The sequence below is a fragment of the Pelmatolapia mariae genome, linkage group LG14 (assembly GCF_036321145.2).
Source record: "Pelmatolapia mariae isolate MD_Pm_ZW linkage group LG14, Pm_UMD_F_2, whole genome shotgun sequence".
NCBI lineage: Eukaryota > Metazoa > Chordata > Actinopteri > Cichliformes > Cichlidae > Pelmatolapia > Pelmatolapia mariae.
The window spans coordinates 28,953,327-28,975,909 of record NC_086239.1 but is presented as its reverse complement, the minus strand read 5'-3'; the positions used below and the strand labels follow the sequence as shown (position 1 = coordinate 28,975,909).

The following is a 22,583-nucleotide window of genomic DNA, read 5'->3' as shown; positions in this document are numbered from 1 at the left end:
TATTTTTCGGCTACCAGCCCGAAACGGAACCCACCGTATTAGCCAGATGTCCCTTTACTACGGTTCGGAGCCGTGGACCTTCAGTAACAGTAATAAATCACAGCAATAGTACATTCACGTAGTTGTAAACAACATGATAATATATTAAGTAATCCAAAGTATTCAGAATACGTTACTCTCATTGAGTAACGTAACGGAATACGTTACAGAATACATTTTGGGGCATGTATTCAGTATTCTGTAATGGAATACATTTTAAAAGTAACCTTCCCAACACTGGGGGCGGGGGACTGGGAGGAGGTGTTGGCTGTCCGATTGGCCTCCCTGCTGCTGCAGAGCCTGGGGCGGTCTGCTTGCCTCCACCCCGGGGGAAAGGGTCACATCTCTTGGGTCTGGGTGCCGTTTCCCCCTCTGGGGGCGAGAGTACCTGGACCCGGGGTATAGAGTATGTTTGGGGAGTATGATTGTGTGTACATGTCCATGTATGTCTATCCCTACGTTGGGTGAGTGCTGAGTGTTTGTATATGTGTGCATGAGGGTGGGAAAGCATGTTTGTGTCTGTGTGTGCCTGTTTGTCTGTGTCTATATGTCAGGTCGGGTCTTAGACTCCACCTCTCTGGGAACACCCAGGCCCTCCAAAGCGTGGAGGCCTATCTCCCCTCACCGCACTCCCTGCCGGTAACTGATGCCCTCAGGGGTTGGTGCATTGGTGGTTCTTGGTGTCCGGGGCTGGGCGCTCAGGTATGCACCAGCTCACTCCCGGTGGCTACTTGGCGGGGCCTGGTTCCTGTCGCTCGGTCAGGCCTCTTCCGGGGCAAAGGGGGCCCTCGGGCCTCCGGCCTCGGGGCCTGCAACTCGGTTCACTCTGGCACAGCTGGCTGCCGGCAGAGCCAGCGGGCACGCCGGTGCAGCCCCCTCTGGCTTCTGCTCCGTGGCTACTGGGTGACCCCTCGTCTGGGGATCTCCTCAGCCCTTCCCAGGAGGCTGGCACGGATGCCCCTCCAGTGGTCCTCCTTGGGCTCTCGCACTCTGGGGCCTCTGGATGTCTGGAGCCTGGATCTCCTCCATGCCTGCTTCATACCCTGGGGGACGGGGCTATGGCCCTCCACACCCTCTAGCAGACCATTACATGGAGAAACCTTTTGTATACAAGCGCGCTGATCCACACAGGTGTGCACACGAGTGTTCACTGTTCGTAGACATAAATTACACCTTTCTTAGCTGCTACTTCAAAGCACATTGTGCACTGTCTGTCCTGCGTGCTGCACAACAACATTCAATATTTAGTTTTTACTGCTGTTCACACTTAGCTAGATTAATGTGATGGTGTTGTGTTTAGTATGTTGCTTTGTTTTTTGGTTTTTTTTGCTTGTTTTCTCTTCTTTTTCTCTCAACAGGTGATCCAAGAGATTTTTTTTTCTTTGTCTTTGTAAGTGCCCTTTCTCACTGTCCCTCTTCCCTTCTGTTTTTCTTTTCCTTCCTCTCTTTCTTTCTCTCTTTCCTATCCCCCAGTCATGTCTGTCCCATCTGTAACAACTGAAAATAAAATAAATCATAACAACAAAGTTTGATCAAATGGACCAATACGGCAATGCCATGATGATCCATTTGACAAAATAAATCCATTTGGTATCCTTGTTGGTCTTCAGACAACAATTCTGACGGCTAAAGAACCAAATGGGACAGACAAAAAAAAAAAGAAAGAAAGAGGACTCTTTTCCCCAGAAAGCTAAACAAGCCATACGTGTTTTCTCTGTTTCTGGTTGTGTAGGTTATTATCATGAACTTTAACATTTGAAATCCTACATTAGACCTGTAGAGAAATGAGGTGTGTCAGTCTGAAAATTGACCTTGATGTGTATTTTCTGGAACATTAATGCAAAAATGTTCCCAGTGTGAACTTAGAAATGATGCTCCAGACCAGAAAACTGGTAAAAACCTCCGATTTTATGGAGGTGCTCATACTTGCTGACGATCAATATATTTAATAGCAGCACCTAGCTGCTACTTATATCTTAATTCCTGTGGAGGCAGTGTACAACAGTGTACATTCTTTTTTGTGATGCACGTGTGGGAATCACGTGTTGGATGAATTCCCTGAACTTGGGGCTGAAGTGTGTTTGTGTAGGCTAAAATAACTGTTAGAGTGAACTGTTAAATGTTTGTCATTTTTATGCTTACCATCCATCTCTACATTGTTTAACTGTGGGATGAAAGGAATTTCACAATCCCCTCCCCAGATTCTCGAGGTTCTGGGTGAGGGGCTGTAGTCTTTTATTACAGGCAACATCCTTGTGAAGGTCTTTTTGATGTAAGCTTCCTGCCCAGCAGGAGGACACACACACACACACACATTCTTACTTACATACAGAAGTTCACACACAATGCCTTGTCTTAGAAACTATGTGGGCGTTACTTTTTGTGTGAACTGTCTCTCAATAAAAGGCAGCAGGAGGAGGCCATCGTTGGGGTCATTTTCATGGTGGACACAGACAGGCCTCCCTTGCAAGTAAAAACGATCGATCGCTGACTGCCTTGTTTTCTTTCATGATGAATAAGTCTCTAAAACTAGCAGGGCTTGTGGAAACAGACCCAACATTTATAATCTTAGAAATAATTCCTTGACTAATCTATTACAAAACACAACTTCAAATCGCATGACATTTTATTACGTTTTTGTAATAAATGTTGTGCATACATGACCCTGCTTTCTACAAAGTATTTATTACCTTATTTCTTATGAATTTGCAGTAAAGAGAAACCACATTGTCCACTGAGAGAGGCTGTGCTCTTCTGATTCAGTCATATAAAGATTATTATTGTAATAGACAATACTCATGTTAACAGTGACTCAGCTGGTCTACATTTACATTTAAAACCATCAGGACAGATTATGTAATGCATGCTCATAATGACTTTGCGAATACGTCACTCCCTTTCTTTACATAGCCTGGAGCTCAGGAGGTAGAGCAGGTCACCTGCTGATCGGAAGGTTAGCGGTTCGATCCCTGGCTCCTCCAGGAGCAGGATACTGTATGTCAAGTATCTTTGGGCAAGATACTAAGCCCCCAGGTTGCTCTCCGATGCTTCCATCAGAGTATGAATGTGTCTGAATGTATTTAGGAAGCACTAAGAATAGAAGAACGTGCTTGGTTGAATGGGTGTGATTGGGTGAATGTGGCATGTTGTATAGACCGCTTTGAGTACTCTGGGAGAGTAGAAAAGCACTATATAAGAATCAGTCCACTTACCATTTAACAAAGGTGACTGGTGGCACGGCACACAGCGGCCACTCTGGACCAAATGGTGCTGTTTTTGTGGTTCATTTCCATTGCAGTCTCTCTTTCGTCCTGTTCTGTCTAGTGTTGCACTGTCTGGTCTTGTTCATTTTTTGCAATTTTGCACATTCCACTTTACGTAGTCCTGTGTTTGTCCGTTATGTGTCATATGTAGCACCAGGGTCTTGGAGGAACGCTGTCTCATTCCACTCTGTACTGTACCACTGTACATGGTTGAAATGACAATGAAAGCCGCTTGAACTTGAACTTGAACTTGAACATCGACATGACTAACCATGACATTGCAACAATGCTGCCCCTTTTGTTTCCATCTCACATTGCTCCCTTTATTTGCAGAAATTTGATTCCTAAGCCAACTCTTTGGAATCAACTCCAGATTCTTTTTTAACCTGCTTAGTTTGTCATGAATTAAACTGGAAATAGGCCTCACCTGACCACAGAATTGCTTTAATTAAGGCTTAGAATTTGTGCATTTTAATCCCCTCTCAATTTTTTATTTTATTTTTTTTACAGAAGTGTGCGGAGGAACTAAAAAAGTTCAATCATCAGCCAAAAACGTATGGGCCTAACTATATATACTGTAGACTTTTGTCAAAGAGTCTTTATGGTTGCTATATTTCTGTTTGTAGCAAATGTCTGGAACCTTTGATCACACTAAAGAGTAATGGTAAGGTCTCACTCTGCTTTTCACTGTTATGATATAGAAGAGAGGAAAGACTAAACCACAGGTGTCGAACTCCAGGCCTCGAGGGCCGGTGTCCTGCAGGTTTTAGATGTGCCCTTCATCCAAAACAGCTGATTTAAAGGCTAAATTACCTCCTCAACATGTCTTGAAGCTCTCCATAGGTCTGGTAATGAACTAATCATTTGATTCAGGTGTGTTGACCCTGGGTATTATCTAAAACCTGCAGGACACCAGCCCTCGAGGCCTGGACTTCGACACCCCTGGACTAAACGGAGGATATTACTGCCTGCATCTGCTGTATGACTGAGGCAGCAAACAGTCTTCTTTGTTTTAGCTTTCACACATGGATCAAAAATGCTAGTGTAAAAGTACACAACACACACAATGATTGTGCTCACTATTATTGCGTTTTATTGACAGTTGTGAACTCAAGGAATACAGTCCATTCCAGTCCAGCTCTCTCCGTCCCCACTCAACTCTGCATTCACGATATAGAGAAACGGAAAGAGACACCGTGATCAGTCAATCGCCACCACCTGTGGCTCACCTGCCTCCCGGTACCGCCCCTTTGAGCTCACTGCACCACTCCTCCCCTGCAGCTGAGCTAGGGACTACACCTTCGCCACAGCTAGCAAAAGGGATCATCTGCAGACAGTTAAAGTCAAAGACAGGAAATTCTCTATGTGGAAGAAATGGTAAAATGGTAAATGGCCTGTATTTATATAGCGCTTTACTAGTCCCTAAGGACCCCAAAGCGCTTTACATATCCAGACATCCACCCATTCACACACACATTCACACACTGGTGATGGCAAGCTACGTTGTAGCCACAGCCACCCTGGGGCGCACTGACAGAGGCGAGAAACTGAAAGTCTGTACAAGAACTTTATTGTGTTTACAAGCTTATGTAGAGTGAATGAGAATGTTATGTGCATCTATGGTGCTATTATTCCTTCAGGCCAGAGGTGCCGCTGTTCAACAGGTAAAAGAGAAGGGAGAGAAGAAGTGGAAGAGTGCAATTTAAAACAGTTTTGACTAAAATTAAAGTGTGCCTAAAAACGAGCCATTGTCTCCAGTGTTATATACAAACACACCAAACTTCTTATATTTAGTTTTACTCTTGTAAAACATCACTCAGTAATTAATGATTTCCTTCGACGTTTGCAAGTTATTGACCATGAGAATTGAATCTGACTTTTACTGTTTGTTTTACCGGATATTTGCCACATGAACCTTTTAATATTAGTCGCATTTTCAATCTCATGTTGGTGTTTACTGTCTGTTAACTGTCTGTTAGCAGTATGTCTGCTGTGTCCTTTTGGGACTGGTGTTTCTTCAGCATGATGAATTAATGTTGTTCCCTTTTTGAAATATAATTCATCCATAGACAATTATACAAACTGCACAGTATGAAATCTCCTTCCCATGTGCGACTTCAGTGAAAACCAGGAAAAGGGACATAACCAAGGTGAAAACAAGAATGGCAGTACTATTAGGTGTGAGAGCTGGACAGATGCATTTAATGTTACAAAGATCAAAGTATTAGCACCTATTGTTGGCATTATATACACTCAGTAATGTGTAATTCATAAAACTTGCCGGGTGCATAAAGCACATTCAAATTCCTCCCTGAGCAGTTCATAAACAGCTTTCCACATCATTGCTGGGTGTGTCAGCATAGATGCCCCCTCACCTACCGCATAGAGTGAGAGGTTTACTGGCTAATGAACAACAGGTGTGTCAGTGACCTCACCTGACACTGCTGCAGCTGAACCCAAAACCACACCCCACTATGACAAGGAGAAAAGTACTGACACATATACAAGACATGGAATCAGTGGGGAATACTGGAGTAACAATACAAATAGGATCCAGTCATCTAAGAAATAAGAAATCAAAGCTAAAAGAAAAACATCACAACGACCCTGGTCCATAACATTTTGTCAGCATGGTTGGGTTTGTGTTGACGTTATAGAGGCAGCTCTCCCCCTGCATGGTGGCATGCAATTAATCTTGTTTTTGTGTTTATGAAAACAGTTTAAGGCAACTTTTAATTTAAGATATGGAATACTGCCATTAGATAGTAAATGTGTCTTTATTACATTTTAATAAACATAGTAAATGTGTGATACTGATTTAACATTGGCCCTGTAGGGAGCCACATGGTGTAACTTGTGGAAGAGATTAAAGAGAGAAATGTAATTCATACATTAGTGTGTGGAGATACCAATAGTCTGCTTTCTACAAAGTTTCTTATATTATTTCTTATCATTTTGCAGTAAAGAGAAACCACACTGTCCACTTTAGTCTGTGCTTTCCAGATTCAGTCACATAAGGATCATTATTTGATAGATAGCACTGATGCTAACAATGTATTAACTTGTCTAAACATCAGGAGAGATTATGTAACAAATATTCATAATGAATTGGCAAATATGTCGCTCCCTTTCTTTGCCTAATACACAAACATGACTTATCGTGACACTGCAAAAATACTGCCTTTTTTGTTCCCTTCCAACATCACTTCCTTTATTTCCAGAAGTCAAAATACAAGTATTTTCTCAAGCCTGGATTTTACTGAGTTGCTGTGAAGAAAGGCCATCGTGATGACTGATGGGTCTCCCGCAGGTTAACATGTCACCATCTTTTGATTCCTAAGCCAACTATTTGGAATCAAGTATAGATTTTTTTTTATCTGTTTAGTCTGTCATGAAATAAAGTGGGAACAGGCCTCAGCAGGCCACAAAATCGCCTGTCAGCAAACTGTATAAAAAGATTTATGTAAATACAAATGGATGTTTTCTTAGCAGTTACTGCAATCCATCTGTTATAATAAGAACAGAGCCGTGATTTACTGACGTGTTTGCATGGATATTCCTGGGGTGGGTGAATGGATAAATGGTATTTGGATTTAGAGTCATTATACAGTTATTGTTGTTGGACTAAACAGAAAATACTGTGCATTATTCATTAACCATGACACAGAGAGATATATTGTAAGTAACAGACATGTTATGGACATGTAGTTAACAGTGCTAAAAAACAAAAATCTACATTAACAGCAGCTATAAGTTGCCCTCTTCTGAAACTGAGTTTTCATTTTAAAGCAAACCTGTCTTTTCATGGGGCAGCCTACCAGTCTGTAGACCTGCTACAGGCTTTTTAGACATTGTGCAGGCATTACTATTTGAAGCATGTAAAATGAACATAGTCAAAGCTGGACTGAGGAAACAGATACAAATATCATCAGATCCAGTGGACTGGTTTAGACCAATGAATCCTTTCCACGTGTCTTTTGTCACTGAAGTGCTGATTTTATCAAAAGCTTGCAGCACTGAGGTGCTTCATGTGTCATTACTAAAATTATATTTTATATATTTTATACTATTTTTGTATAAAAATAGACAGGCGAACAATTTTGTGTGTAAGAAAGAAAATTTCAAATGCATAAAAGCAAACAAACAGTGGCGCATAAAACATCATGCCACATAATAATACTGTTAGTTGGAAGTAAATTCTTCTTTTAATCATCTACGTAGACCTAAAAATAAATGAATAGCTTTTCCATTCACTGAACATCTTACTAAGAAGGCCACCTCTACCTACATAAAAAGGTTTCTTAGAAAGTTTCCTCAGTGTTTTCACAAATCTGATTGGCTGACTGCCTCCCTGCAGGGCGGAGAACTGAAGGTGTTTGAGAGCAAAGGCAGGCTGACATGGTTCAGATGGATATATAAATGCTTCCCAGCATAGGACAGTTACAGCTCCGTCACTCTCTCTCTCCGTATTTGTGGTTCTTTTGTGTGTGTTGTAGGTTGCCGGACTGTGATGGAGCGCTGGCAGGGAAGAGTGGCTCTGGTGACCGGCGCCTCGGTTGGGATTGGGGCGGCTGTAGCTGTAGAGCTGGTCCGGCTCGGTATGAAAGTAGTGGGCTGCGCCAGGGACGTTGGGAAAATCCAGGTTTGTTTTAAAGTGAAAACTCAGTTTCAGCAAAGAGCAACAACTTCACTTTAAAAAAGTGTTTTTTGTGTGTGTTTGTTTATTTGTTTTGTGATGAGAGGCTGGGCAGTAGCTGATTTTATGGCAGTTAAATAAACCTGCAGAACGAGCTTTGCAACACATAATCCACTGTAAGACTGTAACAAACTGTAAGTCTTTGTAAAGCTTTTTTTCTTTTACTGCCTTTATACAGTATTATAATGGTGGTACTGTTTGGTAAATCAGATTCCATGTAAAAGTTCACTGCTAATAGATTTTCAGTTAAGTCCAGCACAGAAACAGAAAGCTGGACACAAATTAACTGATGACATATGAATGATTTACAGTTTTAACTGCTTGTTGATCGTCTCCACACAGTTTTCAGTAGAAAATATGAAGGTACTAAAAGGAAGAATATTTGTATATTATGCAAGTCCTGGTTTCAACTGTCTAGCCAAGCAAAATAAATCTGTATGATAATGAATATAATGCATTTATTTATAGATATAGCACTTTTCAAAACCCTTCTTTCAGGATCAACAATGTGAGCAACACTGGTAACTAAACTGTAGAATAAACTGTGGTGAAAATTGCATAGTTTTTTGGTTTTTGTTTTTTTTTAAATAGCTATTTGAAATAAATTGTAAAGTGAAGGACTTAAAAGCAGGGCTCAGCCCAGGCTGAATGATAGAAAACACAAACAATATGACAGAGACTACAAGAAGAAGGTATGGACTATTTATACACATCCAGCAGCTTAACTGTTTACAGTCTACAGTTTTCCAATAGATTTAAAAGAAAAAGAAATGTAGTGGTCAGATAAAAACATATGAAATGACTGATCTCCCTCGTAAGGGTCTCAATTATGTAACCTCCCCTGTCCCCTGGAACAGCTGGGTTATAACATACTGTCAGAATGTTTTCATGTTAAAATAGTTTTAGTTTTTTTAAGGTACTGTACAGCAGGCTTGGTGAACCAGTTAAGGGGAGGATGTGTTGAGACATGGGATTTCTAATTTTGGACAAAGTTACTGAAATGAGTTGCAAAATGCAAGCTCAAAACTTAAAGCCACATATTTACAGTAGCCTAACATAAACATTTGAAGGGCAGATTCATACACTAATAATGTTATTCTGAATCTGAATGTCTGCCTTCTTTTTTTCAGAAACTGGCAGCAGAGTGTAGGAGCGCTGGCCACCCTGGTGTTTTGGTCCCATTCAAGTGTGACTTGAGCAAAGAGGAGGAGATTCTGGCCATGTTCGCAGCGATCAAGGAGCAGTACAAAGGCGTGGACGTCTGCATCAACAACGCTGGCTTGGCTCATCCAGAGACGCTGCTAAACGGCAAAACCAACAGCTGGAAGAACATGATGAATGTAAGAGCTCAGAAATGTTTTTAGAAAATCTGCAGCTGTGTGAAAGCTGAGTTCAAAGTAATGGATTCCCCATCAGAACACTGAAGTAAATTTCAGTGATCACTCTAACGCTGACTCATTCGTAGCAATCCAGCTCATAATATCACAAAACTAAATAGCTGAGAAATGCAAAAGAAAAAAATACACAAAAGTGGGTAAAAAAAAAAATACTGAAATAAAAGCATCGAGCAAAAGGTTGTCAGAAATTTGTTGATTCCAGATATTATTGTGACTGTTTTCTGCAGTTTCTGCAGTTATTTAATCTAAACTAACTATGCAAAATATTGCTGTTTTATATTTTTAATATTTAAATTTTTATGTTTAATGTCACTGTTGTGCAGAAAATTTCCAGCTGCAGCAGATGTGTATATGACAAACAAAGAAAAAAAATATTTCAATGTAAATAAGCCAGTATAACCAGTTTTCCAACAAGTCATCCATTAATCACACTGTAAATCACATTCTGTGTAAAAGTTCACTGTAAATAGGTGGGGTACACGTTCAGTTTAATCCATCCCAAAAACAGGATGTATGATTCAACCGAACTCATGAGTCATCTGAATTACAAAATTTTTATACAATCTGACAAAACTCAGAGAGTTAAAAAGGTACACAAGTGAGAAAAAAACTACTTAATGCTTTTTATGCACAAGAAACAAAGAGTAAATGAGTCATTTGTAAAGTTTAGATTTTCCTGGTTGTTTATTTCTCTGCTTGGTTTCTTACAGGTGAACGTTCTTGCTCTGAGCATCTGCACACGTGAAGCTTATCAGTCGATGAAAGAGAGAAATGTGGACGATGGGCACATCATAAATCTCAACAGGTGCAGTTTTATTTGCTGATGAATAATGATGGGGATTTGTGAAGTCTGTAGACTTAATCATCAAAGATTTCTTACATGACCATTACCATGATTGTCCAGGACTCTTTAAACCCTTTTCACATCAAATATTTGGTTAACAGGAAAAGCACAGATGGTGGTATTAACAATACTGCTAGCTCTTTCACATGGAGATTATTATCTTCTCAATTCATACAAAACAAGGCAAGACACTGTTAGGCCTTTTACACATATTTTCCACTGTTATTGTTCTTTTTTTTATCTTATTCATATCCCCTCATCTGGGCTGATGTAGACTTGTGAGAGTTTCCTAACATAGGCTAGATTTTTTTAAACCTTAAAGCAGCACCCAGTGAAGGTACAAGGGGTCTAGTATCACTTCTTGCTGTACAAAATGGATTATGCTGAAAGGTAATTCATGGACTTTTAGTCCAGTTACACCAAATTACATGTTGGCTACAGCATAAGCTTCTTTTACCCAACATGCACAACACCAAATCCAGGATCAGACAATAGAATAAAGTCATCATCATGTATTTACTTATTTATTTTATTTGTTATACTGTTAAAAAGGTCTGTTATTAAAAAATTTAGGAAGCAAAAAGAGTTAAACCCCATGTCAGGAGTTCACTAGTATAATGATTACTTTAATTAACTGTTAATTTGAAAAAAGTGCCAGACAGTAGTGAAAAATGTCTATCACAATATCCTAAAACCTAAAGTGACATCTTCATTTTATTTAATTGACCAACCAGCAATTCAGAACCTAAATATGATTGGGGATTTTTCTCATATGAAGATCTGAGATCAGATCAGTGTATCAGTCTCGGTAAATGCTGATTTGGTAAAAGCTTGTAAACCTTCTGTTGCAGCGTGTGTGGACATCACGTCTTACCTGTTGCTGATTTGCATTTCTACACCGCCACCAAGTATGCTGTAACCGCTCTGACTGAGGGCCTGAGACAGGAGCTGCGTGCAGAAAAGACCCATATCCGAGCCACGGTTAGGATTTAAAAGACACTAATTAACTCCAAATGTGTCTTTAACACCAAGATCGGCTGCTTTGAGACACATACACATTGTTTACTGAAATTTCCATTTTTGTTTTTTCTCAGTGCATTTCTCCTGGTTTAGTGGACACAGAATTTGCATCACGGCTCCACAGTGACAATCCCGAGAAAAAAGATGGGATATATGCTGCGTATAAGGTAAAGTCATTAATCCTACAGTTTGTGTACTGTTGATTTATTACTCAGATAAAAATAAATGAAGCTTTTTTTTTTTTACTTCTTTCACAGTCTTTGGAAGCAAAAGATATCGTCAGTGCTATCACATATGTGCTCAGTGCTCCTCCTCATGTTCAGGTTTGTGATTTTCACTTTTACAACCCTTTTTTTGACTCATTGAATTTTGCTCTACAACATTCTTAATATCACCAGTTTACTTATCATAATAAAGCATTATTTAACTTTTCTTTCAGATTAAAGACATTCACATTGAAGCTGTGTAGCATGAGTCACTGAAGTTGTTCTCTTCGCAACCCTAATACTTTTGTGACCTTCCTGTTTTCAAAATGGCCTCTGAGGATGTTACTATCACTGTGTGTTTCTTCAGTCTCTTTGACAAGTTGCATCATGTGCTCTCTCATATAATCTTACTTCTTAACTACATTTATCAGGGTGCTGAAACATTTGTACTGAAAAGTTTGAATGTATGAAATAAAATGATTTTCAGGGGACCCTTATTGCGCTCCAGTATTTATTATTAATATATAGAGGATATTTCATTTAAAAAACAGTTTATGATGGAAATAATTCAACCAGTATAAAGTATAAAACAATAAAAATTTCTGAAATATACATTTAACTATTCGACATAAATCTCTTGGGTTTATTTCAGGACAGGTGGCATAAAAATCTTCTAAATTAAATATGCCAAATTTTATTCTATTGCCTTTATTCTGAAAATACTCAAAATAATAATATAGAATAGATATATTCTATATTATCCGTCCATCCATCCATCCATTTTCTTTCGCTTATCCGGGACCGGGTCGCGGGGGCAGCAGCCCAAGCAGAGAAGCCCAGACCTTCCTCTCCCCAGCCACCTCCTCCAGTTTATCCGTGGATCACCAAGGTGTTCCCAGGCCAGCCGAGAGATATAATCTCTCCAGCGTGTCCTGGGTCTGCCCCGGGGCCTCCTCCCGGTGGGACATGCCCGAAAAACCTCGCCCAGGAGGCGCACAGGAGCAATGTGCCCTCTAAACTGCGCGCGTGCGCAATTGCACACTGCTGGCACGGTCTCTGCGCACAGAAAATCTGCCTTGCGCACAAAAAAAAATCTAACCTGAATTGAAATTTAAATTAAAACTTTAACAATTCTGTTTTGCAGTGTTAGTCAGTAAGTGACTGGCTGCTCCCGTATGGGATTAGAACGATGCCACCTTATCCCATAGTCCAGCCACTGATGATTCACATTCGTATATACGCAGCTAATCAACGTCGTTGACAGGCTATGACAGCGTCCTTATGTGCCGACACCGGTGTTTTAGCTAGCAAAGCGGAGTGGCTGATGTGGAGTGAAGCCACGTTAATGACAACGTGTACAACCATTGAAGATGTGAGCAGGACAGACGGAACAATTGACGGAAAAAGTGTGGACTTTATACCAGTTTTTAAATTGTGTTGATAGGCCACGTAAAACCAGAGTTATGATAAAAATATCTGCAATGTTTGGTTTTCTTCCTGAATACTGTCGTTGTTTATATTTACTGCGGGAAGAAACGGTAAAAACGGCGTTTTATGAGAAAAAAGGCTCGAAAGCACTCTCCGCCTTTGAGCAAAAACAAACCCCACCCCCCTCTCGCTTTCCTATTCGTCCAAAAAAGTACCATGTCGACCAATCAAAAAATGATATGGCAACATGGCATTTAGTTGTTTAGGGAGGGGGGAGTTTTAGGAGTGACGGGTTAGGGTTGTTGTGTGTGTCAGAACAATGAGGCGACTGCTGAATGTTACAGGTGTTACAGGAGTGATACATCTCCTGTTGTCAGGCCTGCAGGTATCAGGCTGTTGTTCTCCTTTATCTCATAGTGGACAGAAATTATTTTTTGGAGTGGCACAAATAATTTGTGTGGCATCAAATTTGATGCAGAACAGCTGATTGTTCTGTAAATAGTTTGAAATATTTATTTAAAAAACCGCCTTGGCTGCATTTTTATGTAAACAGCTGCAAAAAACTTTGTTTGCATAACTCAGTTACTTTTTGAAGAAGTAACTATATAATTAATTGCCCAACATTGGTCATTATATGCTGTATTTTGCAGACAGAGAGTTACAGGACTCTCTCACAGACCACAGACTCATAATACAAGTCAGAGCTTTATAAAAAAAAAAAAAAAAAAAAAGAAAGTTGTGTTTTCAAAATTGGAGTTCAAGTTATTTTTACTTCCAATAGTGTTAACATACTACACAGGTCATGAACAAGATTTTTTTACATTTTCATTGTAAGTGGGCTAAAGCAGTTAATTAAAAGTAGTCTAACATAAATGTAAATGCTGTAATTTGATTATTTTAATAAACCATGTAACTTGGATGGATTTGATGCTGGCGTGACCACAGTGCACACGTCTGCTGTTGCTCACAGTGGTCCAAGGGACCGCTCAGGGAGTTTGTATGTTCGCTCAGATACATGAAAAATTAGAGGGAACATTGCTCGTGACCATAGGTGAGGGTAGGGGCGTAGATCCACCAGTAAATTGAAAGCTTTGCTTTTACACTCAGCCTTCTCTTCTCCAAGACAGACTGGTACAGCGTCCGCATCGCTGCAGCCACTGCACCAATCTGTCTGTCGATCTCCCGCTCCCTTCTCCCATCACTCGTGAACAAGACCCCGAGATCCTTAAACTCCTCCACTTGGGGCAGGGTCTCGTCCCTGACCCGGAGTGGGCACTCCACCCTTTTCTGGCTGAGGACCATGGCCTCAGATTTGGAGGTGCTGATTCTTATTCCTGCTGCTTCACACTCGACTGTGAACCGTTCCAGGGCGAGCTGGAGGCCATCACCTGATGAAGCCAACAGGACCACATCATCTGCCAAACGCAGAGATGACATCCTGAGACCACCGAAGTGAAAGCCTTCCGTCACTTGGCTATGCCTAGAAATTCTGTCCATAAAAAAACAAGGACTGAATGGCCCGTAACAATGGGCCAGACACCCCATACTCCCGGAGCACCCCCCACAGGACCCCCCGGGTGACACGGTTGAATGCCTTCTCCAAGTCCACAAACACATGTAGACTGGTTGGGCAAACTCCCATGCGCCCTCGAGTATCCTCGAGAGCTTAAAGAGCTGGTACATTGTTCCATGACCGGGACGAAAACTGCCTTGTTCCTGTATCCGAGGTTCGACTAACGGACTGACTCTCCTCTCCAGCACCCTGGCATAGACTTTCCCAGGGAGGCTGAGGAGTGTGATTCCCCTGTAGTTGGAGCACACCCTCCGGTCCCCCTTCTTAAAGATGGGGACCACCACCCCGGTCTGACAGTCCAGGCAGACGATTTGAAAACGATTCGAGTTTTCTGGGAAGCCAAGATAGCTAAGTGGTTATAAGTCCGCTGTTACAGTGAGATAAAGAAGGAAGCTGAGGCTTCTATGGTTAGTAAATTATTAATGGCAAGGGAATGAAGTGACAGATCAATGCCCCTAATAATTCTAAAAGTAAGCTTTTGATTATTTTTGTACAGTGGGAAACTAACACTGAATAAAACTAATTTATGATCTGAAAAAGGCATGTCCGATACAGCACAGCTCTTTAGGGTGACGTCAATGCAGACAAGACCCAAATTTTGTCATATTGTATTTAAGTGTTGTTTGTGAATAAATATCATGATTTTCTGAGAGTGTTGTTGTAATGCAGTTTTTTGGTTTTTTAGCTTTGTCATGGTTATATAAAATAGAGAGGTTTTGGCAGACAATTTATCTTAATGTTAATCAACTGGTATAACCACTACAGCACTCTGTCTATTAATACTGCAAATCAGCCTCTTGGTAAAAGTTCATTGTTAATAAACATTGCACAGACCTTTCTGTTTGTTCAGCACACAAACACAGTTCACCTTTGTCACATGACTCCCATCTACTAAAACAGCAATTTCTTCACATAAATCAGTCAAATCTAGGAAAAGTTCCCACCCGACACCTTCACATTCAGCTAAGTGAACTGGCAGATTCATACACATACAGTGCTAAAAGCATGGTATGTCTTGTTGATCTTGAAGTCTGTAATCTTTTTCTTTCTGCTTTCAGATCTGTGCGATCTGATCAATGAGGAGGAGATTCTGTTCAAGTTCACAGCAATTGAAAAGCAGCACAAAGGTATGCTGGCTTAGCCACAATCACTGATAAGTGGAAAAACCAGAACTGGAATGGAGGTAAGAGGTAAGTTTTAGGTAAGTTTTCTTGATCTGCAGTAGAGTAAATGAACAAAGTACAAATACTTCTTTACAGTACTCAAATGTTCAGATATCTGTACTTTATTTTAAAAATAATTTTCTGACAACTTTTTCCTTTTTCTCCCAGCATCTCAATACAAATGTCTCTACTTTCTAGTCCTGACATATTCAAAAAAAAGGCTCATGACTTTAGGTTTAACAAACCTGAGGAGATCTAATATTTCCTGTCACTATACCCCTGCAAACATCAAACTGATTTGAATCTAAAAGGAGGGAACTATAACACATTAAAGACAGACCTATTGGTGTATTCCTCACTGGTATTTGTCACATATGACGAGATGAAAGATGCACAAAGAAACACATAATTCATCCATAAATTATATGCATATATAATTTAGAATTATATCCATATAATTTCTTATAATTATATCAATTTTTAGGCTTTTGGCTACACTGCACAATAGACCTTTTACATAGACCTCTGCTGTATTAAACCAGAAGTGCAGAATCTTTGCATATTAATGAAAATCCATCACCTTTAAGAATTAAAATGTGTTTACAGTTTGGGTTATAGCATTTAAAATTAAGTATTGCACAGTGATGGGTTATAGAGTGAAGTCCTTGGAATGGGGAGTGGAACTGTGTTATCAGTGCATGTGTGAGTTCAGGATGGTTATGGCTTTTGGGAAGAAACTGTTCTTGAGTCTATCGGTCTTTGTGCTGATGCACCTGTAGCGCTTCTCTGAGAGAAGCAGGTTGAACAGGTCAAAACCAGGGTCGGAACTGTCCTTGATGATGTTTGTTGCTCTGCTGAAGCAGTGGGAGGAATAAATGTCCATCAGTGAGTGGAGAGGGCAGTCGATTATCTTCTGTGCTGCCTTGACTACTCTCTGAAGCCTCACTCTATCTGCATTAGTGCAGCTGCCATATCATACTGTGATGCAGTATATCAGCAGTGATGCAGTATGTCAGCAGTGATGCGGTATAACAGTATATGAAGTGGCATTCATGCTTAACAATGAATTGCTTTTTACATCAACCTGTAATTATGTCTATCCCACCAGCAAGTCTGACCAAAGTAGCGGTACAAACTCTAATGAGTTAGTAATGATTAGTTTGCCCGTGCTGAAGAGGGAAGTTACATGAACAATTCATTAAAGAAACATCTAAGAAACTATCCAAGTAAAGTTGGCAACACTATAGTAAGCACTCTGAGTAAGAGGAAAAGTGCAGACCGAGCTATTAATAATAATGACTGCTCTCTGACACTGAAATAATTATCTGTTGCATTCAAGCCAAACAAGAAAACAGACAGTGATTATGTTGGCCCCAGGGATTCTTTTAGGTCTCCTCCACTGATATTGTTCCTCTTGGTACACTGTTTACTGTATCTCTCACTTGATCTTGTTTGACCTGATCTAGACATGTGAATTGCCAAATTATAACTCCACAGGTTGGATTTTTTAAAACCTACAAGCAGCACCCAGAGAAGGTGCAGGAGTCTCGTACCACTTCTTACTGTATGAATTTGTGCAGAAAAGACCCACATTCGAGCCACAGTCACAGTTAAAGTACACTAATCAACTCCTAACGTGTCTTTAACACCAACCCCAAGCTGCTATGAGATACATATACAGTACATTGCTTCCTTCAGCTTCCTCACTATCCACCTTTTTTGTGCATCTCTCCTGCTTTAGTGGACACAGAATTTGCATCACGGCTCCACAGTGGCAATCCTGTGAAAAAAGCTCCTACAGTTCATGTACTGTTTATGTGACTAAACCACATTGCACCTCCTTTATCCAAGGTTCAACTCTCTTTTCCACCCTGTTACAAAATTTCCTGGGTAGGGGAAATAACAACAAATTCCTTTGAAAATAATTTTATTATATTAGCGTCAAATTTTCAGGACAACATCAAAAAGTCAGACAGTTAACTCTTGGACAAATTTCCTTATTGTTTCTTTCCGTATTCTGTAAATTGATCTTGCTGTGTTGAGTAGCCAGATGAGTCAATCACACCACCTTAATGTGAAGACTAGCCTGGTCCTGGAGTTGCTGGGGCAACAAAAGCTGCATGACACCTACTGTATAGCTTCGAGCAGAAGTTCTCCAATCTGAAAGAAAAGTAATGTGAATGTTATATGATCATCTTATATTATTATAAGGAAAGTGTTGTTATTTAAAATGCTAAAGAGGAAAGTTCAAAACAGAAAGGACTGAAGATAAGAGAAAAATCACAAACCTGAACATGAGGAGGGGCACTGAGGACGTACGTGACAGCACTGGCAAGATCCTTTGCTTGCAGAGCCTGTTAGAGAAGTGCCAAGTGCGTCATTTGATTTTATCTGAATGATCATGTCAACCCTCCACAAACTGTAGGATTAATAATTTTACCTTATATGAGGCATATATGCCAGCCACTTGATCAGGATTGTTGGCCCGTGATACAAATTCTGTCACCACTAAACCAGGAGAAATGCTCTGCAAAAGGAGATAATGAAAAAGAAACTGTAGGATGTACTGTGCATGTGTCTCACAGCAGCTTATATTTGTGTTAAAGGCACTTTTCCAGTTGGTTACAATGTGTTTTAAAGCCTTACTGTGGCTCGGATATGACTCTTTTCAGCACGCAGCTCCTGTCTCAGGCCCTCAGTCAGAGCAGTTACAGCATACTTCGTGCCGGTGTAGAAATGTAGATCAGCAAAATCAAAGACATGATGTCCACACATGCTGCAACGGGAGTTTTACAAGCCATGAACAAACAAATTCATTTTCAACTATTACTAGTACTTTTTTTCAGATTAACTAGCAATTAAAGTGATCATTACCCTAGTAAAGTCCTTAAACAAAGATCTGTTATTTCCCTTCTTAAACCTTGTAATAATGATGTGATTACAAAATAATTCTGATCTACAAACATTTTCCACAATAGAAAAAATCAAATCAAATCAGTAAATAATGATTACTGCATTCCATTTAGTGGCTCGGGCTTTGGGTAAATGAAGCGCGGTCTGTTGCAGTAGGAAACATGTTTTTGGTGTCACTGGACCAAAACCCCATAAATGATCTTTATCCATATTGTAATTCTTATAGTAACAAATGGTACTATATTCTGCACCTCCTCTAAGTTTGCTTTTGGGTTTCAGAAAATCTAGCCTATGTTAGGAGAATTTGGCTTCTCGCAGATCTACATCAGTTCAGAGCAGGGGAGATTTATCAGACAAGAAACACAAAGAGGAACAACATCAGTAGAGAAAATACAGAAAGACATGCCCAGGCCAGACAGATTAAAACATCGTTGTGTGTTGCATTATTTGGCTTGAATTCAACAGATAGCCATCTCTCTGCCAAAGAAACATGAATATTGCTAATACCACCATCTTTGCTTTTCCTGTAAGCCAAATGTGTGCTTTGAAAAAGGTCTGTTGAGTCATGTTGCTACAGGATGCTCGTAATCAGTCTAAATGATGATTAGAATCATATTGTGACATTTATGTGACATTTAAATCGACAGATTTCAAAGTTCTGTCATTTTCTATTAGCAAGTAAAACTGCACCTGTTTATGTTTATGATGTGCCCATCATCCACATTTCTCTCTTTCATTGACTGATAAGCTTCACGTGTGCAGATGCTCAGTGCAAGAACATTCACCTGTAAGACACCAAGCAGAGAAATAAACAACAAAGAAATCAAATTTCTCCAGGGGAGTTGTTTGCCTACTTTCGTGGAACTTTTCAACTTTCTGAGTTTTGTCCTATTGCACTTATTTTAACAAACTATGTTGTTTTGCAGGATTTTAGGACAACAACTTTGTAATTCAGATGAGAGTCATGACTTTGGTTGTATCAGACTTTCTTTTTTTTGTGATTGATTATACTCAGCAGAATGTGATTTAATGGATGACTTGTTGGGAAATGGTTATACTGGTTCATTTACATTAAAATAAACTTTCTTTCTCTCTAATGCAGCTGAAAAATTTCTGCATGATAGTAAGTTTAGTTCTGTCCAACTTTCTGTTTTTGTTATGGACTAAATTGAAAGTTTCATGTTTCATATTCTAAAAACTATGAACAAATCGACTGAAAACTGATCATTCAATTGTTCTTCTCGGAAACCACTCCTGTGAACGCTTCTTTCAAACAGAACTGCAGATCATTTTTTTCTAAAATAACTCTGAGCTCTTACATCCATGATGTTCTTCCAGCCGCTGGTTTTGCCACTTAGCAGTGGCTCTGGATGAGATAAGCCAGCGTTGTTGATGCACACATCCACGCCTTTGTGCTGCTCTTTAATCGCTGCAAACATGGCCAGAATCTCCTCCTCTTTGGTCAAGTCACACTTGAAAGGAACCAAAACACCAGGGTGACCGGCGCTCTGACACTCTGCTGCCAGTTTCTGAAACCAAGAAGGGAATGATGACAGAGGTTTAGCTTCAAAATAACTCTGCCCTTCAAATCTGTATATAAAATTACTGTAAATTAACACAGCTAGACAGCTGATCAGTAACTTTGTACAACACTGGAAGTCAGATTTTTGTCTCCAACTGCAAAAACATTCTTCTCACTGTGTCTCAACTCATGTCTGAACACACCCTGCCATCAGCTGCTTCATCAGATCTGCTGCACAGTAACTTATCTTTCTATCTCAAAAGCAACAAGATTATTTTAGTAGTAGGAGGAGTTTTTATCTGACTGGAGCATTTTTACTTAACAAAAGATTCTACTGAACCACTGCAGACTGTAACAAATTCAGCCCCCAAACATGTTTGAATAGTTCTGTCTAGACTCTAGACTCTAGAGTCATCAGCTCATATGTGTCCAGCCTTCTGTTTCTGTGTTGGACTAAATTTAAAATCTATTAACAGTGAACATTTACACAGAATCTGATTTATAGCATTACAATAGATTATTGTAAAGCTGGTTTTTCAGGTTTATTTAGTGTTTTATTCAGATAAGCCGCTCCCTCTGTTCTTTTTTGCTAGGTAACAGTGAACACATATATAAATATAAATATAGACTAAAAAATATAAAATGCAACAGCCGAGATTGAAATACACTAAGTGATAGATGCAAGCCTGGTCTATCAAAATTTTCTTTTCTTTTTTTAATCAGGTTGATACATCTGTTGTTGGGCTAGAACATCTTAGTTGCAGTGTAGAAATTAAGTTACCTTTTAGCTATTAGCATGTTATTATCAAATTGCTCTAACCATGAGCCATTTATTTTACCTGAATCTCTTCCTCTCTATACCTTATTTGTTAACTACACCTTCCTCTGTTTCTTCCTCACTCTCTTTTTGGGACTGCTGGTCCTCTTGCGCTCTCCATGGCTAATGCTAGCAACTATGGCGTTCTTTTTGTGCCTCTACTCTGAGCGCACATAAATAATTTTTGCAAATGTTGTATTATAAGGAGAAAATTATTTTTAGCGAACAAAATTCATTTCAGTGTTTGCTATCATCCATATACACACAATAACTGCCATTCTCGCTCAGTTGTTGGCATTTGCTCTTGCTCAGATCTCTGCTCTGTGTGCTCTCAGTGTGTTCAGCTCTCAACATCTCTGCTCCCTGCACACTCAACTTTTTCTGTTCACGGTTATAAATATGCCACAAAACCAACTAATTACAGACTTGAATGCAAAATGATTGGCTGTTTTGGTCTCCAATCAGCCACTGCATTCAGGAAACACAAATGTAGCTAAATCCAGTGAAGTGGTTTGGTTTAAACTAGATTAAAACCAACATAAAAATTATATATTTAACAATCAAATAATTAAAAATACTAACCGAAAATGTTCTTAACTACACTATTATTTTGTGTCTATATGGATAATAGCAAACACTGAAATACATGAATTCTGTACATGAATTTTGTACATGAAAATAATTTTCTCCTCAAAATGCGACATTTGTTCTTGCAAAAATTATTTATGTGTGTTTAGAATAGAGACACAAAAATAAAGCCATAAGCTACAGCAGCCTCTTGTGAATGCCAGGGCTTTATATCAGCTGGTGCTGGTACTACTGCACTACTATGTCGGTTAATTTGACACACTTTGCTGTATCTATTTCTTGTTTATTTTTCTCTCTTTGTTTTTTTTCTCGTTTTTTTTTCTGCGTTTGTATCTACCGCTTTATTAACACTAACTCTGTTCTAGGGTGCGTATAGTGCACACGAAAAGTAGAAGGAGGGGTCAGAGACGTTAAGAGATTTGATTGAAAATGAAAATTGAACTAATGCAAAGAAGAAGAAAAAAATCACCCCCCTACAAATGCTTCGGCGCACTGGGAAAATACCCGGTATACCAGATTACCAGTCCGGCCCTGGATATAGGTCAAGATACTCTACGCTGAAACTGAGTTTTCACTTCAGAACAAACCTGAATTTTTGCGACGTCCCTGGCGCAGCCCACCACTTTCATACCGAGTCGGACCAACTCTACAGCTATAGCCGCCCCAATCCCGACCGAGGCTCCGGTCACCAGAGCCACTCTGCCACGCCAGCGCTCCATCACAGCTTGGACACCGGTAACCTGCTACACGCACGAAAGAAGCACAAATACGAAGAGAGAGAGAGAGAGAGCGACGGATCTTTCACTGTCCCGTGTGAGCATTTATATGTATAGAAACACCTGAGTCATGTCAGCCCCCTTTTCCTCTCAAACAGCTACAGTTCTCCGCCCTGCAGGGAGGCTTTCAGCCAATCCTGTTGTCAGGTTTATGAAAACAGTTTAAGATAACTTTTACTCTGTGACACGTTACATAATCATTGTTAGAATGACACACACGTGATGAGCAAGTAAAACGCTAATTCTAAATGATGTAAACCGTGCGACGTGAACCTTACACTTTTATTACTGCCTGTTACTACTGTCAAAGCAATTTATGTTTATGGCTCCGAGCGTGC

General features: G+C 39.9%; 2 protein-coding genes across 2 annotated transcripts; one reads left to right on the top strand and one right to left on the bottom strand.

Annotated features, from left to right (window-relative positions):
• The first annotated feature begins 7,694 nt into the window (after positions 1-7,694).
• Positions 7,695-11,946, top strand: LOC134641291 (dehydrogenase/reductase SDR family member 11-like). The gene is made up of 7 exons (XM_063493643.1): positions 7,695-7,944; positions 9,129-9,338; positions 10,106-10,200; positions 11,091-11,220; positions 11,334-11,426; positions 11,517-11,582; positions 11,699-11,946. Exons 1-7 carry the CDS (start codon positions 7,813-7,815, stop codon positions 11,726-11,728), a joined length of 756 nt encoding a protein of 251 aa, XP_063349713.1. The 5' UTR covers positions 7,695-7,812; the 3' UTR covers positions 11,729-11,946.
• A 5,593-nt stretch (positions 11,947-17,539) lies between these two features.
• On the bottom strand, positions 17,540-22,330 carry LOC134641203 (dehydrogenase/reductase SDR family member 11-like). Its single transcript, XM_063493492.1, has 7 exons — positions 22,057-22,330; positions 19,862-20,071; positions 19,233-19,327; positions 18,276-18,405; positions 18,070-18,156; positions 17,918-17,983; positions 17,540-17,789 (listed from the first exon to the last, which is right to left on the bottom strand). The coding sequence occupies exons 1-7, from the start codon at positions 22,186-22,188 to the stop codon at positions 17,757-17,759; spliced, it is 753 nt and encodes a 250-aa protein (XP_063349562.1). The 5' UTR covers positions 22,189-22,330; the 3' UTR covers positions 17,540-17,756.
• Positions 22,331-22,583: the final 253 nt, after the last annotated feature.

Coding starts and splice junctions, on each gene's coding strand:
- LOC134641291 (XM_063493643.1), top strand. CDS start 7,813: ATGGAGCGCTGGCAGGGAAGAGTGGCTCTGGTGACCGGCGCCTCGGTT. Junction 10,201..11,090: donor CACATCATAAATCTCAACAG/GTGCAGTTTTAT, acceptor CTTCTGTTGCAG/CGTGTGTGGACATCACGTCT. Junction 11,221..11,333: donor AGACCCATATCCGAGCCACG/GTTAGGATTTAA, acceptor GTTTTTTCTCAG/TGCATTTCTCCTGGTTTAGT.
- LOC134641203 (XM_063493492.1), bottom strand. CDS start 22,188: ATGGAGCGCTGGCGTGGCAGAGTGGCTCTGGTGACCGGAGCCTCGGTC. Junction 18,406..19,232: donor CACATCATAAACATAAACAG/GTGCAGTTTTAC, acceptor CTCCCGTTGCAG/CATGTGTGGACATCATGTCT. Junction 17,984..18,069: donor GCATATATGCCTCATATAAG/GTAAAATTATTA, acceptor CTTCTCTAACAG/GCTCTGCAAGCAAAGGATCT.